Below are 12525 nucleotides of genomic sequence, written 5' to 3' on the forward strand. Positions count from 1 at the left end.
AATTATCTCATTAAGTTTTCGCAATTTTTCAGTCTCTCTCTTTATGAAGTTACATTCGCGCAGGATATAGAGGCTGAATGAAATGCAATTTAAAAATTAGTTTTTTTGTTTTTAGTATTCAACGATTTAGTCTGTGATACTTTACATTGCCATGTTTTTTAATTTATTGTAAACACGTAAAAATGTATTTAATTAAAATGATGTTTATTCATTTTTAGCCAAACATAAATTCCTAATTGTTACATTAATTTTAACTCTTATCGTTAATAAAAATATTAACTTGTAGGATGTACCACGTTTTATTCAATATTTAAGTACCTTTTATGTATTTACCGTGAAAGGCTAAATGTTGACTAATTAGTAGAACTACGATAAATATTTGTGCAAAAAAGTATATTTTGAGTATAAAATAAAAAATAAACAAAGTTATCACCTTAGCGTACAATAAGTTTACAGATTTTTTACAAAACATCTAAAAATTGTAATCAACAGACTTAATTAAATCTTAAAACTATTACCTAACTCGATATTTTGTACTGTTTCAATGTTGGTGCTAAAATCATGCAAACTATGGCAGTGAAAGTCCGCTGGCTTGTACTTCTTGCATCTTCTTCTTCATATACATATCTAAATGAGCATAGTCCAGAACAATGTTCCGTACAACCTCATGAAACACATCAGACCAATGCCGATCAAGTTGTCTTAATTTATAAACGGCACTACAAGTGTCTTGTAACATTTTTCCCATATGAGCTTTACTATTTTGTCTCAGTAAAAGATCTTCCTGAAAATTCAAATTTTCTTTGATAGTATTCTTAAGAAAATTAATATACAATGGAAGTCTCTTAAATGCAGCTTACATGGGTTGGTGAATTCTTTTTCCATTGTAATGCCTCTTTACTAACGACGCTTTTCAATGCTGGATCAATTGATTGAAGCCACTTTTTTGCATTCTGTCCCTGTGTTCGACTCAGATCTAAATGCAACCTGTTTAAAAGTGGCTCCAATAGTATATCTGGTAAGGACCATAAGACAAGATCACTAAGACTTTGATATTCCTCATTGGCTTCCTTTATTTCTTCTTCAGAAACCTAAAAGAAACAACAACTTAACTTCTTTCTGTAATAAGAATATTTATTACATGAGTGCATCATACTTCACATTATGTACCTCTTTATCATTAATCTTTTTCAATCCCCAATGCACTAGCCTAAATACTGCGTAACTTCTCCAAAGTTTTTGTGTAATAGGATTCCCGTCACTGTGAATAAAAAGTGAGACAAATCCTTGTATTTCCGCTAACGCATTCAACTGCCCTAAACAGTGTATATTTGTTTCTTTGAAAACGAAATTTTCAATATTTGGAAACCGCTGTTTCAGTTTCCCAAAAATACCGACAATTGAATTAAAATTAGAATAATTAAAGTTAACTGTTGTTACATCCCTGGCTTTGGAAACGTTCCATTGCTTTTCTATAAATCTCAGAGCTCCTTGACCGAAAATATTAAGATGACGACCACAAATTTCTATAAGATAGTCTCCACCTAAAGCAAATAAGAAGGTTTATGATTGAAAGCAAATTTTACATATAAGCGGCTTTGTATTGATTATTTTTTTCCTTATGAATGAAATTTTGGAAGTTTAAAAAAATAAAAGAAAAAAAAATTAATATTTGCCTTGTTCTCTTTCCCTTTCTGCAGAGTGTGGCGGAGGTGAGACCGGTTTCTTTGGCTTGGCTGTGACTGCTCTACTTTTCAGTTTTGCCGGATTTGTTCTGATGCTGGCGGCACTTTTTATAGATCGTATCTTTCTAGTTGACCGCTTACTAAAATTACTACTCGAGTGTGAACTTGCTGCAGCCCCACTGCCAGAATTTGATGTATTCGATGATAAGTTACTAACTGTTTCTGCATTCGTTAAATTCACATGAGACAGTTTTACTTCCGTTTTGGGCGGCTCTATAGCTTTTCTACAAAGAATACGAAGTAAAGAAATATTTATAAATATAACACAAAATTTGTCCAATTTTCGATGTTCTAATGAAAAGGTGTAATATGCACTTACATGCTTAAATTGCTTTTCTGATCTTCATCTTCATTAATTTCCTGGGCGTTTTTTGTTTCATTCTCCTCTTCAGAAGAACTTTCACTCGAATTTTGACTTGAAGCACTTAAATCGGTATTACTAAACAACGAGCTAATTGAACTATCCACATTTGGGCCTAAGCTACTCAAGCTTCCCGATCTTTTCAAAACATTTAATTTAATTTCGTCCTTACTTTCTAATCTATCAATTAAAGGAACTAAGATAGGTGGCAGTCTAAAACATCCACTACTAGATGTGTTTGAAGATGATGTATTCTGAGAATTTTCAGTATCTTGAGAAGATGTCCTTCCCATAATTTTTTTATCAGGTAAAATAGGAACTTTGTTTCTTACTAATTTCTGTAACCGTTGCGGTTTATGCTCGGGATTATTCAAAGAGGTAAGAATGAAATCGGGGTCGGGCTTAAGTAATTTTGTTGCTATACTAGATATACAAGCTCCAGTGGTCAAATTTTTACTCTGTGACCGTAACAGCTCCCAATTTGTTCTTGCATTTGATATGACTTCTTCACGATGAGCATTTGATTTAATATCACTTGTTAAATCCATGAATGTTGCACTTGAAAATTCTTTGTTGCGACGCCAAGTCATTGCTGCTTTACGTACTTGTTCAGTTATTTGCATTCCATTTATGAATATAAGATGTGGAAGGTAAGAAACCAGAAAAGAAACACAATCACCAGCTAAAGATATTGGATTATTGTCAACTGATATTTCTCTGATATTTGTAGCTTTAGCTAAACTACACATATCATCAATACTACAAATAACAAAATGTACTAATTAAATTACAATTTTTTAAAATTTCAATAACTTTTTAACGGTTTAGTGAATCGATTTGTAATTTTTACTGGAGTTTTAGAATCGAATGAGGGAATGAGGAACGTTCCTGCAAATTTTTATTTGTCTCGTAGCATTTTGACATACCTCCTAAACATCCTTAAACAAAATTTTCACGTTGAATAAATGTTTCGGTTATACTACGCAAAACTCTTAACTACAAATTTCGATAATATTGAACTTACCGTGCGCTCACTCAACAGGTAGGTACCTAGCGAAAAAAAAAACCGGCACACGTATATATATTATACTAGGACGGACGTGAAGTTCGTTTTGTTTTGCGGTTTTTATTTTGTCGAGCAACTTTCAACCATGCACACGCGCGCTTAACTAAAATTGTACTTGTCGTCCACTAACTAATGTACCATCGAGAAATGACGCTACTTTTTAGATTGCCATCCCACCGTACTCTCTCGCGGATAATAGACAGGGTCGGACATGTATAATTATTACGTATAAAAAAATGTGTCATACGTAAAACCTAACAGAACATACCGAAGACTAGCGCGCACGCAGGAAACGAATCAATTCGATAGAGAATGGAAAAGTGTAAATTTTCCTACTATCTTAAAAACTACGAAATCTTGTTATTCCTACTTTTACAATTGACTAAAAAAATATTTTTTTACTCTTTTAGTAGTTCAAAATATATAACATTTACTTACAGCTAGGTATGAAAATTTTAAAATTAATAGTACGGTTCAGTATACGAAACGTTGGGAAAACAAGAGAAAAATCTTGAAAAGTCAATACTTAACAGTTGTCTTTCGGGTATATGGCAGGTTCTAAATCAATTAACCTGATACAAAGCCTTATAAAGTAGCTTCTCAAAAATATACAGTACAAGATTTGTGACTCTATGCTATTCAATTTTCAGAAGTTTTCCATTTAGTTAGGTATCTGTTTGAAATAGAGAATAGTTTGATAGGTAAGTACTTTACACTTTGTATTTCAAACACATCAGTTTTCACGTCTTTCTTATCAAAAATTATGTCTAAGAAAAGAATGTATTAAAATTGCTTCAAACAGTTTAACTCATAAATCTATCGAAATTAATAATTTTATGATTTTCTTTCTTTTAAATACCACCCTCGCAACGTCTCATTAGGTCCACTTCATAAAGAATATTCGCCGAGAAGGTTAAAACCGGTGAAACAAACTAATAAGTAAATAATTGTTATAAATACCTACCTACTAAAACGATTTGTGTACTATTACAACAGGAAGGACAATATCGGCCCGCCAAAATTCTGCAAGGTGACAAATCGTTACCAATATCTGTATTGTAACAATTGTTAGACTGAATTTGGACTGGATTTTATAGATTTAATACTAAAAATGAACTGATAGGGAACGTTTCTCTATTTATGGCAGCCCTGGTATTTCCCTCAGTTTATAATAAAACGAAAACTTCTAGTCAACGCTTGGTATCTCTGCTATGTTCTACTTTCACTTAACGTACACATCTACTGCCTACACACAATAGCTCTGCTTTTATTAGTAAATACATCGCTTTGATAACCCCTGTCAACCTACTTAAGTTATAAGTATTTATTTGAATGTACACTTATTACAATACCGTTAATAGATACAATATAAAATTGCACCAGTCTGTAGGTACTTACGTGTTTCAATAGAATGTACATTATTTTCCCATGGGTTTTTGGAAAATACGTACTACAAGCATTTCAAAATCCTTTTTATTTAATAATATTAGGTGAACACATTAATTTTTAAATTTACAATTAGGTAAATGTATTATATTTAAGATGCTTGTTAAATCTTGGTTTTGCTCATTTAATCTGATACGTACGTTTTTTTCTTTTATTAATTCTTCTTATCGACACAATAATTATCTTAAATGCTAAAATTTTCTGTCATTCATGCGAGAATGTCGTGACTTTTAAAGAAAATGGTATCGATAGTTGTGAGAGTTATGAAAACTCAAGAACTTACAAACAAAGTAGTACATACAAGGTACTTGAAACAAGTAAAAAATACCAAAGAAAATTAGTTTGTCTCTATATTTCAACCATGTGTTATCAAGACATATGTAGAAACAATGAACACTTATTTCGAGGACATTCTTATAGATCCCTTTTTTCAGTTATAAATTTTCTTTTTTTTATGTTTAGTCTTGGTCTTGCCTGTTCCGTGTTGGTTTTAGCCTTGGTCTTGTTCGTTCAGTCTTGGTCTTTATCTCGCTAGTATAAAGATAGTCATGGTGGTAGTCTTGCGAAAACGCAAGACCAGCACAAATTTTGCTGATTACTCAAAGACTCTGAACCGTTCTGGACATTTTTATCAATTAATAAATCATCAATCCTAATATAAGATAATGGTAATCATTAAAAAAAAAAAAAATTGCTAAAGTATTATGTAATGCAAGAGGGGGTTAAGGTGCGTTACAAAGTGGGGCGTTGGGGGTCAAGCAAACGGTATTTTAGCAATTTTCCACGACAATTAACTTTTGTATGGTGTTACATTACGTTGGGTGTAGGAAGGAGATAAACCCGTTTGAATAGAATTATATTTACAATAATATCAACAATGTAATTGTTAAAATAAAATGTTTTCGTTTAAGTGATCATTTCTTTTTAATTTTTTGCATCATAATAAAACTGTAAGTTATAATAACAAACAGGTTTTGTTCAGTATGATTTATAAATCATTCGCTCATTAATAATTATGNAACTGGACTGACGATTATCCATATCCGGAAAATATTGCCTCAGTGAGTTTATTGCTGCAGATAAAGGCTGAATCATAGAATTTTCAAATGTGATTTTGTGTGGTTAAATATTTACAATTGTATAAACATCGACACATCTATAATTTTATATTTTTATTAGCTAGCTGCGTATTTTAGGTCTTAATCATTAGGTTCTTTGTTACCCCCACAGAATAACTGATTTACCCCCGCGGGGGTAATTACCGTCAGGTTCGGAATCACTGACATACAGGAACTCACACAAAATTTCGGGTTGAGAGAAAAATGGAAAGAAAGCCTCTATACAAGTTTCAATAACGTTAGATGATTAGTCAGAAAAAGAAAAACAAAATTTCAACAAAACACAAGCAAATACAAAAATATACGTAAGTATAGCAACCGGGGGGAACGGGGCACATAAAAAATTATCTTTTAATCCACTAATACATTTCCTAAGTGTACTCAAATCTGAATTGTTTTCTTATATCCTTACACAATTACAATTACAATTACATCAAGTACTATATGCGCCCACTTCCGCTTGGAATTCAGTGTGTAACTGTTAAATGTGATATTTTTTATGGGCTTTTTTAAACTCTACAACTGTTTCACATAAACCATTCGTATGTGTATCTCTTACCGATACGGCAATATTTGTGAAAAGCGCGTTCAATTGACTGTTTTTTCGTCGACTTAAATACGTTTGAAAATTAGTCTCCACGAAAAGCCCTTTTATTTTAACAAAATTATATACTGCCTATATCAGTTCTAAATATTGATGAATGAACGAAAATAATTTTGGTCACCTTTAACTACAAACGAAAAGTTTCGCCTTTGGTAGTAAGAAACATTTGCGCTTGAAGATTAAAGGTATGAGCACACTGGAGCGCAGCGAGCGGACGGAATGCAACGCAGTTTTAATTAACAACGTGAGTCGTCTGATGAAGAATTTTACGTTATGCTTAAATTGTAAGAGGAATTTCAGAAAGAACGAGAGAAGAACCTAATTTGGAAATGTAATACAGGGAGATATGTGTAAAACGATACACTTTTTGTGAAGTTTCTCAATTATTTAATGACTTACAACAGGACGACAGAAAATTTTTTAGTGACTTTCCGATAGTTTCGGATAGCTTGTTACAGATATTCGATTTTTAAGGAACTGTAAAAGGAAAATTTACTAAAAGGTAATGATTTAATTTTATTTCTAGGATATCGTACAATCAGAGAAAAAGACAGTAGTATTTTTAGCCTAGACTTTCTTCTGTCCCTTTTTACTCCTGTTTCTGCTTCTAGTACGTCTCTCTCCATGTCTCAGATGGTAGGACACTGGGTACCATTCTATCTCTCATTTTTCATATTAGTGTGCTTAAAAGTTAACGTTGATGGCAAATAAAAAATGAATGCAGTGAATATTGTTACGTGTTATTACCAACAATATATATGTTAGCTATCATTTATCATATGCACAAACCGCCATTAATTGTAAGAGCAGACTTTAAAGTTTAAAATTCGCACTGTCTAGCAGCGTGTGTGGCTACATTCTTAAAAAAAAATTGCACATCACAAGTCGTCGACTTTATGAATAATTCACTTCTAGACCGAGTGATAGCTTAAGGAGGTCATTAGAAATCAACTTCACTGAAAGATTATCAATGGTTTTGTAAAGCTGATAGCGCACATGCTATTGATAAGGATTTCACATAAATATAACTAATAACCATTCGACAATTTAAGTATTATATTATTAATTTGTATTTGAATAACCATGTACCTACATATTTTTCCCATACTTGCGCTTAATGTTTTTGCATTTGCCAATTTAGGAAATGACTAGAATGGTATTTATTCATACATGTAGCGATAAATGCCTGGTTTAATAATCGGCAAAGACCCTTTTGTACAAAAAGTTCACAGTGATTAGTATTCTATGTAGATCGAAATTCAATCTTACTGGACCTCACCAGCACGCCGTAGACAGTTGAATCCCACAAAATGTACCAATTTCTTAGTAGTAAAACCCTTCTGTTTCGTCATCTCATCTTTAAAATCAGACCACTCATTCTGGACTTCTTTGCAACGAACAAATTTCTATCTCATTGAATCTCTTCAGCACGCCGTAAGACAATTGAATTCTACAAAATATACCAATTTCCTTTTTTACAATGAAAACTAAAGTATTATTAAAAGTAACGCTTGTTGTTGCTAAGATACCTAATCAACTGCAGCAAGATGTACAAATCGACAGACAGAAACTTTCTTTTTACCTTAGTATTAAATACGTATTCTTTTATCAGTTTTACTAAGAATTTATTTATCATNTAATGTTTTAATTATTGTATTTTTTGTATCTGAAACTTTATTTGCAAAGTCAGATCCACTTTGCTGTTTGATTTCTTCAAAATGATCTTTCTGAGGCATCTTGTTTGATGCTATCAAACATTTTTGCATTTGAATTCTTAACTCCATTAAACTTTCCCAGATGTTTAATTGATTACAAACACTTGTTCCTTTTGAAACTTGAGTTTTCATATTAATATCATTAATATGCTTAAAGTTACTTTTACTTTCATCTTCAGATACTTCACTTTTGTTGTCTTCAGTTTCAGAATCTTGGTCTTCTTCTTCACTGTCTTCATCAATTGAAGTTTGTTCTTCAAAGCTTTCCTCACTTATTTCTTTATTGTCATCTAAAACAAAACAATACTGTTTACATTTATTATTCTTTTTTCAATAGGTACTTACCATTTAAATCCTCTGAACCACTAAAACTAGATTCATTTTCAATGTTCTTTCTACTACTTTTAGTTCCTGTGTAACGTTTATCAACATCTTCTAGAAAGTTGAAACTCTGTCTAATTTTGCCCAGTTTTTCACCGATATTTTCATTTTTATCTTCATCTTCAAAAACGTTTTCTACTACCTTTGCAACGGTTTCTTCGTTTACGTCATCTTCAGGATCAAAAATTGTGGGTACTGGAGTTAAAATTTCCGCAATTTTTTCTCCGAGACTTTCACGCTCTTTATTTTTTTCCTGCATCTTCCTTATTTCCACTAATTATGTAAATAATAAATGATTTATTCGATTTTATTATTAATCTCTTTGATGTATAACAAATATCCAACAAAAACATGTGTTGTGGTCATCATAGATTAATGAAATACATAGATAATAGATACACAAAGGGTATATACTGTTATAAATCCGTTTGTAGATCTATTATCTATGGCATAGATATTCACTTGGAATATTAGAGGTTATGTAGGGTTATGTAGGTTATATGTATAGCTGTCTACAAGATAGTGAAAAATTCATAAATACCTCTGAAATGGACAGTGTTTTACCAGGCTTCGAAAATTTGGATACGTTTAAAGTTTCCGAAGACCTACAAAATGATACGGTTAAAAAAAAATCTAAGAAAGGTGGAGGATTTCAAACAATGGGTTTAAGTTTTAACGTTTTAAAAGGAATAACAAAACGTGGTTATAAAGTACCAACACCAATTCAACGAAAAGTAATATGCACAATTATTAATGTTTCAAACAGTTCATATTAAATTTTACAGTCTATACCGCTCGTAATGGAAGGACGCGATGTTGTTGCTATGGCTCGAACTGGAAGTGGTAAAACAGCATGTTTCTTAATTCCTCTCTTTGAAAAACTTAAAATGCGAATTGCTAAAGCAGGTGCCAGAGCACTTATACTTTCACCTACAAGGGAGCTAGTTTTACAAGTAAGGGGGGTATACAAAATTATAAATTGTTAATATACATAAGTGTTTGTTGTAGACGTTTAAATTTATTAAAGAACTGGGAAAATTTACTGGATTAAAAGCAGCAGTTGTCCTAGGAGGAGATTCAATGGAAGAACAATTTTCGTCTATTCATGGTAATCCAGATGTTATAGTAGCTACTCCAGGCAGATTTTTACATGTCTGCATAGAGATGGATCTAAAATTAAAAAGTATTGAATATGTTGTATTTGATGAAGCAGACAGACTATTTGAAATGGGATTTGGAGAACAGCTTACTGAGATTGTTAACAGGTAAATTTTTATATGTATTTTTTCAAAGTAATTTAAATAATTTCATTTTATCAAAAATGATACGATTAGAGGTATCATTTGGTATTTATATATTTTTATTTTTTTTATAGTCTTACATTTGTTAAAATTTAAAAGTAGGTAATTCATTAAATTCAAAATATTCTACAATTCTCTCTTGGTTTCGTTGTAAATTAGATGTATTAATAAGAGTTCTGATAATTTGATAATAACAAATCTTTGAAATAATACTATGCATTAAAAGTACATGTATTATGTAGATTACCAGATTCGAGACAAACTGTTCTTTTTTCTGCTACACTTCCTAAAGTACTTGTGGATTTTGCAAAAGCTGGCTTGAGTGATCCTGTGTTAATAAGGTATTTTACTTTTTTTTTTCTTTTCTTTATTTTAATTTTTTTGTAACATTAATTTAAATCTGAATGTATTGATTTCAGATTGGATGTTGAATCAAAACTACCCACTGAGTTGAAGTTACTATTTTTAATTGTACGTCCTGAGGAAAAAGTTGCAGCTCTACTTATGTTACTGAAAAGTCATATTGATAGTAAACAACAAACAGTTGTTTTTGTTGCAACAAAACACCATGTTGAATATTTACATTCGGTACTATTTTTTTTATCCATTATTTAATACAAAATCACTTTTAATTTTAATTCACAATTTTTCATTATTTTATTCATAGATACTAGATTATTGTGGCATAAGTAACACGTATATCTATTCAAACTTGGATCCATCAGCTAGAAAAATTCACGCAGCAAAATTTACAACAGGAAAAGTTAAGGTTTTAGTTGTAACAGATGTTGCTGCTAGAGGAATTGATATACCCCAGCTAGATAATGTAATTAACTTTAACTTTCCTGCAAAATCAAAACTTTTTGTGCATCGAGTCGGTAAGAACGTTATTGTTGAAATATATATTTGGTCTATTTTTTTAAAAGCTCTCTTGTTTAAGGTCGTTGTGCACGAGCTGGCAGAACCGGAACTGCCTATTCATTAGTAACACCAGATGAGTATGCATATCTTTTAGNTATAAAGTAATACACTTGATAAGAAAACTGTATACACCAAGTACCTACTCAGTACTGATAGAGTTTACTTTTGCGAGAGATAATGAAAAAAATGAGAAGGTAGATACCAAATAAATTAAATAACTCGTAATTATGTTATCAGTAGGTATTTATATCATATAATAATGAAGTAGAGCACATACATAGTGATTTATTTAGTTGCTGCACCCAATAAGAAGAGTGATAAAAGATGAACTGCATCATTTTATAATAACATTGCGCTTCTTTAGTTGTTATCTTTTACTGTTTACTGTTATTATTCCACTATTTCACGAATATAAAATATTTGATTTAATGATTTAATTTACTTCTATTTGAAGATTTTTTTCTCGTTGCGTTTAAGGTGCATAGGTTAAATTAATTGGCTCGCAATAAATATTTTTGATCCGTTATCATATCATATTTATATAAAATGTTCGATAGTAGTTACTAATACTTTCTTTCTTGAAGCGAAAATGAATATAAATTCATATATTGACGAAATACATGTACTACTACATTTACTATCTTTTCACGCCTTAACCACTTAACCGATCATCATGAAATTCGACACACACATTGTCAAAAGTACATAAAAGGACATGGGATACTTTTTATCCAGAAAAAAAAATACCGTTCTTCAGGGATGGAAAAATTAATTTCATGTGGTCGTATATAATTTTTGATTTTGTATTTAGGATATCAAGGCGAACGAGTAAAACCTATCATAAACTATTATACACAAATTGTTAGGGGTGCAAAAAAGGTACAAAAAGTCACCTTTCATCCAGAAAAAAATTCCGAGAGATAGAAAAAAATTAATTTCACTTGACATGTATTTAGGATAATAAACAAAACCACGAGTAAAACCTATTTTGTACACATATTGTTAGGGGAACAGAAAAGAAAATGAAATACCTTTTATCCAGAAAAAAATACTGTTCCTAAGGGATAGAATAATTAATTTTATGTGTGTAATATAATCTATGACATATACCTAATAAGGTAATTCGTTGAAGCAAATCAAAGTGAATAAAAAAAACTTTATGGTTGATGACACAAGTAGGGATAAATGGATTTGCCAGGATAAATGAATAAAACCTATCGCGGGCAGTAGGTGAAGAAACACTCGTGCTAGCGAAACGTTAGGAATCAACTCCAATACACGACGATCTTTAGATCCGAATCAGAACAGCGTCAGTTCAAATAAGATCGTGATAAATAAATAATCTTATCGACATAAGGGATACGAATGCCTGAAATAGGGATAATTTCCTCTCTAGGAGCACTTTTCTCGTATCTTTCTTTTAACAAGAAAATCCTCGTAAATGAAATGATTTATTGTACCTATTAATGCTGTTCAATGCCACTAATTAAGCCGTTTATATTACAAATGCATGATGTTAATGACTAATTTAACTGGTTTTCTTGTATTGCATTGAAATGTGCATATTAAAATTGAAAAAAATTGAAGTTTATAAAACCGGTTAAACGATAAGACAACTTAGTACCTATTGTGGTCTTCCATCGTAATATTAGAAGTTTCATGATAATACAAAAATTGTTAATTTCTCGATAAACCCTACAACATATTACATAATTTTACTTTCAGCAATTTCAAAAAACAAAAAGAAAGCACCATTTTGTCACGCATTTTCAGAAGTTTTCTCTGCAGAAATTCTACAGGAAAATTAAAAACTATATATATATATATGAAACACTGACATTTTTCTAGAATGGTATTTATTCATACA

The 12525-nt window shown here is 31.1% G+C and overlaps 4 protein-coding genes across 4 annotated transcripts in view; 1 reads left to right on the top strand and 3 right to left on the bottom strand.

Moving 5' to 3' along the window:
- LOC108739159 (excitatory amino acid transporter 1) overlaps positions 1-3328 on the bottom strand; it is a 38704-nt gene extending 35376 nt beyond the window's left edge. The window contains exon 1 of the mRNA XM_025978069.1: positions 3131-3328. The gene's annotated coding sequence lies outside the window, so the exon portion shown is untranslated. The remainder of the gene's footprint in view (positions 1-3130) is intronic.
- On the bottom strand, positions 379-2859 carry LOC112905502. Its single transcript, XM_025978065.1, has 5 exons — positions 2065-2859; positions 1677-1969; positions 1171-1544; positions 861-1091; positions 379-784 (listed from the first exon to the last, which is right to left on the bottom strand). The coding sequence occupies exons 1-5, from the start codon at positions 2853-2855 to the stop codon at positions 569-571; spliced, it is 1905 nt and encodes a 634-aa protein (XP_025833850.1). The 5' UTR covers positions 2856-2859; the 3' UTR covers positions 379-568.
- Positions 3329-7965: 4637 nt separating the features above from the next.
- LOC112905513 (protein AATF-like) lies at positions 7966-8811 on the bottom strand. The gene is made up of 2 exons (XM_025978087.1): positions 8401-8811; positions 7966-8345 (listed from the first exon to the last, which is right to left on the bottom strand). Exons 1-2 carry the CDS (start codon positions 8693-8695, stop codon positions 7966-7968), a joined length of 675 nt encoding a protein of 224 aa, XP_025833872.1. The 5' UTR covers positions 8696-8811.
- An 87-nt stretch (positions 8812-8898) lies between these two features.
- Positions 8899-10763, top strand: LOC112905514 (ATP-dependent RNA helicase DDX54-like). The gene is made up of 7 exons (XM_025978088.1): positions 8899-9170; positions 9222-9389; positions 9445-9701; positions 9980-10078; positions 10157-10325; positions 10405-10615; positions 10678-10763. Exons 1-7 carry the CDS (start codon positions 8937-8939, stop codon positions 10761-10763), a joined length of 1224 nt encoding a protein of 407 aa, XP_025833873.1. The 5' UTR covers positions 8899-8936.
- The last annotated feature ends 1762 nt before the right edge of the window (positions 10764-12525 follow it).

Source organism: Agrilus planipennis, unplaced genomic scaffold (genome assembly GCF_000699045.2).
Source record: "Agrilus planipennis isolate EAB-ADULT unplaced genomic scaffold, Apla_2.0 scaffold220, whole genome shotgun sequence".
In the NCBI taxonomy this organism is placed as follows: domain Eukaryota; kingdom Metazoa; phylum Arthropoda; class Insecta; order Coleoptera; family Buprestidae; genus Agrilus; species Agrilus planipennis.

Excerpts from the sequence above, each read along its gene's own strand:
- LOC112905502 (XM_025978065.1), bottom strand. The coding sequence starts at position 2,855 with ATGTGTAGTTTAGCTAAAGCTACAAATATCAGAGAAATATCAGTTGAC. Across the intron at positions 1,970-2,064 it reads CAGAAAAGCAATTTAAGCAT|AAAAGCTATAGAGCCGCCCA; the intron begins GTAAGTGCATAT and ends TATTCTTTGTAG. Across the intron at positions 785-860 it reads AAAAGAATTCACCAACCCAT|GAAGATCTTTTACTGAGACA; the intron begins GTAAGCTGCATT and ends TTGAATTTTCAG.